General features: G+C 33.8%; 2 protein-coding genes across 2 annotated transcripts; both read right to left on the minus strand.

Annotated features, from left to right (window-relative positions):
- Window positions 1–1,909: 1,909 nt before the first annotated feature.
- On the minus strand, window positions 1,910–4,192 carry LOC123654904 (dnaJ protein homolog 1). Its single transcript, XM_045590763.1, has 3 exons — window positions 4,053–4,192; window positions 3,052–3,893; window positions 1,910–2,814 (listed from the first exon to the last, which is right to left on the minus strand). The coding sequence occupies exons 2-3, from the start codon at window positions 3,877–3,879 to the stop codon at window positions 2,581–2,583; spliced, it is 1,062 nt and encodes a 353-aa protein (XP_045446719.1). The 5' UTR covers window positions 3,880–3,893; window positions 4,053–4,192; the 3' UTR covers window positions 1,910–2,580.
- Window positions 4,193–7,262: 3,070 nt separating this feature from the next.
- On the minus strand, window positions 7,263–8,177 carry LOC123654910. Its single transcript, XM_045590770.1, has 2 exons — window positions 7,824–8,177; window positions 7,263–7,729 (listed from the first exon to the last, which is right to left on the minus strand). Exons 1-2 carry the CDS (start codon window positions 8,103–8,105, stop codon window positions 7,610–7,612), a joined length of 402 nt encoding a protein of 133 aa, XP_045446726.1. The 5' UTR covers window positions 8,106–8,177; the 3' UTR covers window positions 7,263–7,609.
- Window positions 8,178–9,374: the final 1,197 nt, after the last annotated feature.

Below are 9,374 nucleotides of genomic sequence, written 5' to 3' on the forward strand. Positions count from 1 at the left end.
ATTTTTTTGAAAATATGCATATATTTTTTTTAATGAGTGTCTGAACATGTACAAAAAATTATGCAATATTTCGAGTTTTTGAAGTCTCCTAATTCCTATGATAATAAGAATATGATAAAAATCAAAACATAGGGGCATGGTCATGGCAGCAGAGTTCTATATCACAAAAATATTTGATCTAGTGTCATTATCCAGGGAGAAAACAGTCGACTACGTTTGTATGGAGAAAGAGCCAGTACTCTTTCCTCTTAAAGAATGCGTTGAAGAAATAAAGGTTCACTGCTCGTTCCCCGTAGGTGATAGCGTGATAATATGTAGCCTATATGTTGACCCGACTTCTTAATAATATTCGTGCCAAATTTGATGTAAATCCATGGAGTACTTTTTGACTTTATCCCGGACATACATACAGACAGACAAAAATTCTAAAAACTATATTTTTGGCTTCGGTATCGATTGTAGATTACACCCCAAGTATTCTTTAAAAAAATATTCAATGTACAGTTTTGACTTTCCTACCATTTTATTATATGTACCTATAGATGTAAGATATAGACATAGTAAGAATTTCAAATGGTAAAAAATTTGCTTCAAAATTCGATTCATTACGTAAGTACATTACATAAAGAATGTAAGGATCAGAGGTGAATGACATTTAGTATCAAATTTCAATTTTATTACAATCAAGGAAATAATGCCATACCTACATTAATCCAATTTGAATCTTATTATTATTTTTTCTTAAATGTATAACAAAACAAAGCTGTATTTAACTTTTGAAGTAAAACTTTCTAAACGCTTGACTTGGGAGTAAGCTGGTGGATGCGTGACGAGAGCGTTACGAAAAGTGTGATCAAGCGAGGCGAACGGAGCGAGAGGTGCGAGCACACATTTTCTTTCTCTCATCGTCAGATACGTTTCGTATATCTAAGACACAAAGCAGGCATATTGCGAAAGAAGTATTACTTCAGCCGTGTGGTCTAAAGCACACTTGTTTTTTATTACGTTATTTTTGTACAAGCCTTGTCTTGAACATAACGAAAACAAAAAAAGAATATTCCAATTCGGTGCATTAGTTCGGAAGTTCGCGCGTAAATACATTTCAGCGATTCATTTATATTTATATAAAAAGACCGCTAAACATAGGTACAGTGTATTAATAAATATTTTAGAATTTGATTTGCGATTAGATAACAGAATAATCAGTTACTAAAAAATCAAAATTAATTCAGAAGATCGTGGAGGCGGGCGCCGCGGATATTTTTACTAGTGACGCGAGTGCTCTTATATATGCCCGCGCATGTCGGAATGCGGCGTGAAGCCACGAAAAACGATTATTCAAATACATGTACATAAGCCAACATACGTATTCACTATATGCATTAGCCTTAAAAATCTGCTGAACATCCTATAATTAAAGCTAAATTTCTTATAAAAAATTATATCTATAAGAAAGTTTGTAATTAGGTACCTATATTTATTTTTTATAATTTGATCTTTGTAGGTCGAATCAAGCACGTGACTGTTATGGAAGTGCACGTCTTTTCTTTTTTTTTTATTTAAAAATGCACCATTATTTTTTTCTAAGTGACCTGGTAACTAAGATGAGCAATAGCACTATAATTATGTTAATATCATCAAAATCGATATTTTAGCCAAAATTGCAAGATGCTATCTAATGATGATCAAAATTAGCCTTGCTATGATATTTTTATTATAATATAGCGCCTGATCAGTGGCCACTCTCAGTTCTCGCCAAGGCTCTCCGGTGCCAACTGGCGATGACGTCACGAGTTCCTCTACAGCTGTTTATATAGTCTACTAGCAGAACTGTGTTCACCCACTAATATTTGCAAAAACATATTACTACAAAAAATTAAAGGAGTTTTGTAAGTAAAACGAAAAACCATTACAGTAATTCAATTCTTTTATTACCATTTTTCAACAGTAATTATAAGTAATAAGTTTTTTTTTCAATTAAACTATTACATGATTACAAATTACTTTGACATTTATTACTAAGCTACATGATACATTTGAAAGTTGAAATTTAAAATTTAATAACCAGTTATTTCAGTGAAAGCTTCGTAACCTAAAACTTACAATCACTGCTCTCTAATCAAAATATTTACAATTCAATTATTTACACCTTACAAAAATTAAATAATAATAATACAATCAAAAACTTTCACAACCATTCTAATTTTTCATACTAAAACGCATGAAAAAATCCAGACACACAAGATTAGCTAATATCTGTTAACTATAATTATCAGACAGAATATGTCAATAAATAAATTTTATCTCATCTCAAGGACAATACAACTCGTGACATTTATTTTGTATATATCAATAGTCGAGTAATTTAACACATCAATGAGCATTTAGTGAGTATGCTCATTACCTGAATATAGTTCACTGAAGTCCCAAACTTCTTCCTGTTTTAAACAAATAAGCCCCTATATTGATAACCTAGATGGAATGTCTCATTGTAACATTTGAGCATTCAAGTGCAGTCCCGATTATCTAAAGGGCAACATACTCCTAGGTCGTAATGAGATTTCGAAGTCCTCAATAGTCTTAATTTGGTAGTGTGTCCATGAGGATTTCCTTGACTCCAGAGCTTAAACGGTCGGGGAATTTGATGTCAAAAGCGACAAGCAGGTCACCTTTCCTCGTAGGTTCTTTAGGGAATGGTAGTCCATAACCTGGGAACCGTTTCACTGTGTATGGCTTCACCACTTCACCCTGAAGGTTGACAGTCAGTTTCTCTCCAGACATCGTTGGCACTTCAAGTATCGTTCCGCAGAGAGCCTGTAAAAGAAAAATTACATTTAATACAATTTATAATGATAACAATTTACGAGTAAAATGGTCTAGAACAATTATGCTGTATAAAAACAGACTGACTCATCAACTTCAGATTATATAAAACTTGATAATTTATGAATCAACACACTTCAACTTATGGGATTCCCTTTAAAACAAACTATAGATACTATAAAAACAATAATAAATGATGAATAAAATTGAACTATATAAGATTCTTACCTGTTTCAGTGATATCTTGGCCGTGTATCTGATGTCACTGCCTTCTCGCTTGAACATAGGATTAGGCTTGTCTCTGATGATAAAGACAATGTCAGCGGGGATCTTATTCCTGCCTTGGTCGCCCTCTTTCTGGAACGTGATCTTCGTACCCGCCTTCCAACCAGGCTTCACATGGATGGTCAACACCTTGTCTTCCTTCTTCGATGTACCATCTGGTTGAATGACACGACGGGAAATCTTCATTTTCTTGACGCAGCCGCGGGCGATGTCCTCTAGAGACACGTATAGATCGTGTTCTATCGGGGGATCTTGTGTCTTTTCCTTCCTATTCGGTGATCCGTGGAAATTAAAGCTTTGACTTCTAAATGCTCCGCCGGGGCCGCCGGGCCTCGATTGGCCCATGCCCATGTTCGCGAATGGGTCCATATCAACGTCCATGTCTCTGTCGAAGAACATTGTGGTGCCTCCGCCGGATCCATTCAGATCAAAGAATGTCTGGAATGGACTAGCTGAACCGAAAAACTGTGCAAAGGTCGCTCTTGGGTCTCCGTGGAAAGTGTAAGAGTATGACTGGCCACCTCCCGGTCCGTTATGTCCACCCATTCCACCCTTGAGTCCTTCCTCCCCGTGAGCATCGTAGATCTCTCGTTTCTTCTTATCCGATAGCACTTCGTATGCTTCTGCAACTTCCTTGAATCTCTCCTCGGCTCCGGCTGCTTTATTTTTATCTGGATGATATTTCAATGCTAATTTCCGATATGCCTTTTTGATTTCGTCGTCTGTCGCGCCTTTGGAAATTCCTAAGATTTTGTAATAATCCTTACCCATTTTAATGATTTAACCTGAAACAAAGAAGAATTTCTTTTAGTCTTCGCTGACACCATTTTAGGAGACGTTAACTTACGTTCCGCGTAAACCTACACGTTTCTAGCAATTTACTTCAATTATTCACTAAAATATCTAATAAAAAACGTAATATATTATATAAAGGATATACTTACAATTGCTGTTTTAATTAGAAATCCACTAATAACTAGATGAAAGTCTAAAAATATCCACTCACAACACAACTCACAAGTTCACACTGTCTACTTCACAAATGAATGAAACGTTGCGCTGTCGTCGCGGCAAATTATATACATTAAAACGTCTAGAACATTCTGGGGTCTTCGGTAGATGTGTAAAAAAGAGATAAAACATATAAATAGCTTAGGAGAAAATACGAGAAAGAAAGAGATAAATATAATTTTACGAATTCAAACTGAAATGTAGACTTGACGTCGCTTTAGTATTCAGTCTGTTTTAAATTACACGCTCATGACTGTGACGCTTTGTTTGTGTTATTTTTGACCAATGTCGGACGGACCCTAATAATTTAGCCAATCGAAACAAAGCTGACCAAGTTTAGAGAGTGTGAAAAAACAGCAAGAAAATTAAGTAAAATAGGAAAATTGGAATTGAAAACTGTCTTACTTTCTGTGACGTCACTTTTGTTATACGCAGAAAGGGATAGATAGGAAATATAATGATCGAGCCCCTACTTACAAAAAATGTTTTTATTTGAGTTTCTACTAATCTGGTACAGTATACTCTTTTCAATATTGTTTACGACCATGGTCGCATTTTTTAGAAGGAACAAAATATAATTATTGTTTATGTTTTTTCATTGATTTTTGAATAACATTAGACTAAAATGCAGATGACAGACAGTTTACCTATACCGTATGGTTTATATCCATGAAACACGTGAGCGAAATAAAATGGAATGTGGGTCAAGTAATAGATGTCGACAGATCACGTGTACGCGCTTATAATTCACTTTATGCCTAATATTCTTATTAAATCTATGCTATTAATAGTCTTAAATGATCCTGAATATTTTTATTTACTTCGTCTAAATCGACGTTTTAATCCCCTCTTTGTTAACGTTAAAGGAAGCACGAGTGTCGAGAATAATCTGGAATTTTCTACGGATTTATAAGTTGCACTGACTTACCGAACTTTGAAACGTCTAGCGATAAGAATTAGTTGTATTTTTCAAAAAGCTATTTACGTATTAAATTATTTACTCACCGTTAATTGTAGTAACGATAACAATTAAGTTATTTGCTGTATGAATATTAAATATGTTTCCTGAACTATCGATAGGTACTTATGTAGGTGATTAATTAATTATTATTTTATACTCACATGTTGGTACGTAGTTTTCGAATGTAATGGTAAATGTAAATATATGAAAGTTAATCACTCACGTTGTCGTAATATCATAACAATATTTGTTATTAATTTAGTGACGAGCGCTTAGAATCTTTTTTTAACCAACTCCAAAAAAAGGAGGAGGATTTTGATAATTCTTTTTTTGTTGGAAAGGAGGTATCCGTAGTGTGGTAGGTACCATGATAAGGAAACCAGGATCTGATGATGGAATTCCAGAGAAATCGAAGGAAACCCTATCTTCTAATGAAAATCCCATCCCAAATCGGTTCAGCTGATCCAAAGATTAGCGGACAAACAGAAAGACAAACAGACAGACAAAAATTTAAAAATAGTTTGTGTTTTAGTATTGTGTAAATCAGAGGTTACCAAACTTTTTTCGTCGTAGACCCTTGCCATGTTTTTCGGTTTTGGGTAGACCAGAAAAAGAAAAAAGTAAAAGTAAGTAGGGAATTACCTGATATTGATTTTTTGTAAATTTTTAACTGTTGCAAAGTTTAGTGTTAAAAACTTAAAGTAAAAACACGTGTTGAGTTTTATACATTTATTAATTGAATTTAATTTAAAACTTCTCTCTACCCTCTCTATGCAGACGATCACCAAATATAATCTCACTCTACTGTAACTGACTTGCCACAATGTGTATCTCATATAAATGGTGAGCTACTTGCCATCACTACATGGAGTATAGCTTACGGATTAGTAGTAAGTAAACCCAACCAAGACTAAGACTATTATTATAGGAAGTTCTAAATTAATTAGCCGTATAAATCAATTTCAAAAACCTCCTGTATGTTTTTATGGTATTAAAATCCCATGTAGTGAAAATGTGAAAGAACCTAGGCGTTATTTTTCATGGGGCCCGCAGATTTGTGAAGTCAGTCGTAAGGTTTTTGCTTCGGCGGAATCTCTTCGCGGGCTGCGTAATCTACTTCCTATTCTCACCAAAATTGCTCTCGCACATAGTCAGTCTTCTATTACCAATTCTGGATTACGCAGATACATGCTATCTTGACATTACTGAGGAGCAGATTAATAAACTTGAGCGAATCCAGAATTTATGTATACGATTCGTATTTGGTCTTTGCAAATATGATCGTATCTCTGAATTCCGTAAAAAAACGGCTGTGTGAAAAGTGGCGTCAAATTCGTTTTCGCAGGAACACGCATATTGGAAGAGATTGCTTTTCAGTGATAAGGCCGATCTTTGTATAATATGATACTCTGTTAAAATCAATCTGATATGTATTATTTCTGTTTTGTTGTACAATAAAGTGTATTGTTATGTTATTTTATGTCATGTTATGTTAAATTAAAACTACTCAAAATTAAATTTGCTCTGAGATTGCGCGTATACTTGTAACAAGATGATACTACTGGTATATCATGTTTAGGTTTTTACAAGCTGAAAATGTATTGCGACCACAAAGCAAACGCCTACATCCTACTGTAATGTATACTCTAAGCCTACATCCTACAACTTTTACAATTTTATAAAAATATAATATTTTTTAACCGACTTCCAAAAAAGGAGGAGGATCTCAATTCGGCTGTTTTTTTTTATGTATGTTAATTCAGATCTTTTGACTGGGTGGACCGATTTCGACATTTTTTTTAATCGAAAGGTGATGTGTCATTTGGTCCCACATAAATTTATTTCAGATCTAACAACAACTTTTCGAGTTATAGGTACTTGACGCTTTTTTCGTCGACCTACGTTGTATTATACCACATAACTTTCTACTGGGTGTACCGATTTTGATAATTCTTTTTTTGTTGGAAAGGGGATATCTCTAGTTTGGTACCATAATAAGGAAACCAGGATCTGATGAAGGGATCTCAGAGAAATCGAGGGAAACTCTTGAAAATCCGCAATAACTTTTTACTGGGTGTATCGATTTTGATAATTTTTACTTTAATCGAAAGCTGATGTTTATCATGTGGTCACATATAAATTTTATCGAGATCTGATAACTACGTGTAAATGTCAAGTCAAGTTTTTGTTGTTTCTGATAAAAATATTAAATTTAATTAATATATATACGTGAATGCATCTGTGAATATTCCTATTCCTGCCAGCCTACTACTAAAGTGATTGCACATATATAATTTTTCACCTAAATACATTTGGTGACTGCAGCAGCAGTAATAAATATAATTGTATTTAAAACTACCTGTACTGGATTACAAGAATCAAGTAATATGGACTCAGTTAAGCACTCACTTGCTGAATTAGCTGAACAATTCAACACAAGAATGTCAGAATTACAAAATGAGCTGAAAACATCAACATCAGTCCGCGCTACAGGTTCGACTTCAAATATTAACCTGCAGTTTGATGCTTTCAAACTGTTTGTTTTAACTGCATTGGAGAATCTTCAGCGGCAAGTGGAGCTCTTGTCCAGGCAATCTGATGAGTTGGAGATGCGTACACGGCGGAAGATATTACTTGTGCATGGTATTCCTGAAGCAAAGAACGAGAAAACGTCTGATTCTGTAGTTAAAATATTGTCTGAACAGATGCAGATACCAGAATTAACAAATGATAGTTTTCGTACCACGCATCGCTTGGGACAGCCTAATCCCGATCGTCCTAGAGCTATATTGGTTAAATTCAGAGAGGCTTCCCTTCGAGACAAAGTGTGGTACTCGAAGAAGACATTAAAAGGATCAGGAATTACGTTGTCTGAATTTTTAACAAAAAGCCGGCATATGTTGTTCCAAACTGCTCGGCAACGCTTTGGAGTCAACAAGTGTTGGACGAAGGATGGCACTGTTATTATCATAGGACCGGATGGATTAAAGCATCGAGTGTATTCCAAAGCTGATCTAAATTCCATCTCCAGCTCCACTTCAAGCGGCAATAGTGATGTTGAAGCCCCATCAACAGGTGTGTCCCCTCCAACACCAAAGGATAGCAAGTTGTCTCAAATGAAAACTAGGAGAAACCTGAAAAAGTAACGCAAGTAGTTCTAGTTTATAAGTTTGTTTTCTTTCCTTATACGGTGTGCGGGGTCCATCGTAATATTGTTATCCTTATATTCGCTTTTCGTAATTTTAAATTGTTTGGTTTTGATTAATAGCTTCAAGATTAGTAGTTGCTTGAGACTGCTGTCGAAGTATTCGTTGGCTTATTGGCTTTTATTATTTATTTATTTTTTTGTTTAAATCTTGCTTTATTGTTTTATAGATTAGTTTTATGTTTTATTTGTTTACTTATTAATTATTATAACAGATGGATGACTTTTCCTTAGCCCGTCAGTGACAGCTGACAAGTCGTTGTCTGTCAGTTGTCTTTGTCAGTGGTTAGCAGTATGGCAATGGTCGCGAGACATTCTGCCTAATTAATCGTCTCATAAAAGAAATTTATTGGTGTAGTTTTGGGGAATAGTGAGAATTTTATGGTAAAAACATATTATACTTTGTCATGCGGTATTTTAAACCACCTGTTATATCATACGTGTACAGTTTTGTTTTATTTTTTTATCTCGTCAATTTTAAGTAATTTAACTTGTTATGATGTACGATTTCTTTCGAATGTATATTTTTATTTTTATTTTTTATTTTCTCAATGTTTACCATATTTTTTTTTTTATTTTTTATTTTTTGTTAGTATAATTTATTTTTTATATTCGAGTCAGTAAGTTGTTGTGTGTGTGCAATTGTTTTAAATTTGCTTCGTTAATAGTTTCTTCGTTCAGCTGGCAGATTGGGAATATGTAATGATTAGTGTAGTGTTACTTTTATTATTACTAAAGTATATATTATTCATATTGTATATTTTATATATTGTGTATATTATATTTTTGGGTTATTTATTATATTTATATATATATTTTCTTTTATCGCATATCATTATTATATATATATTTATTATTTTATTTTTTTAAAATAATAATTATTATTATTATTGTTATTTATATATTTTGTTAAATGTCGTCCCACAATAATAGTATAGACAGTGAATTATTCTTATCTCTATCTTCAAGCAATTCTTCTAGTAGTGATGATAGTTTTTGCAGCTCATCAAATCAACCACTTAATGTTACTCTCGACTCATATTTCTCGGACTGTAAACAACATTTTAACGTCGTACATATCAATGCACA

This window comes from Melitaea cinxia, chromosome 1, assembly GCF_905220565.1.
Source record: "Melitaea cinxia chromosome 1, ilMelCinx1.1, whole genome shotgun sequence".
In the NCBI taxonomy this organism is placed as follows: domain Eukaryota; kingdom Metazoa; phylum Arthropoda; class Insecta; order Lepidoptera; family Nymphalidae; genus Melitaea; species Melitaea cinxia.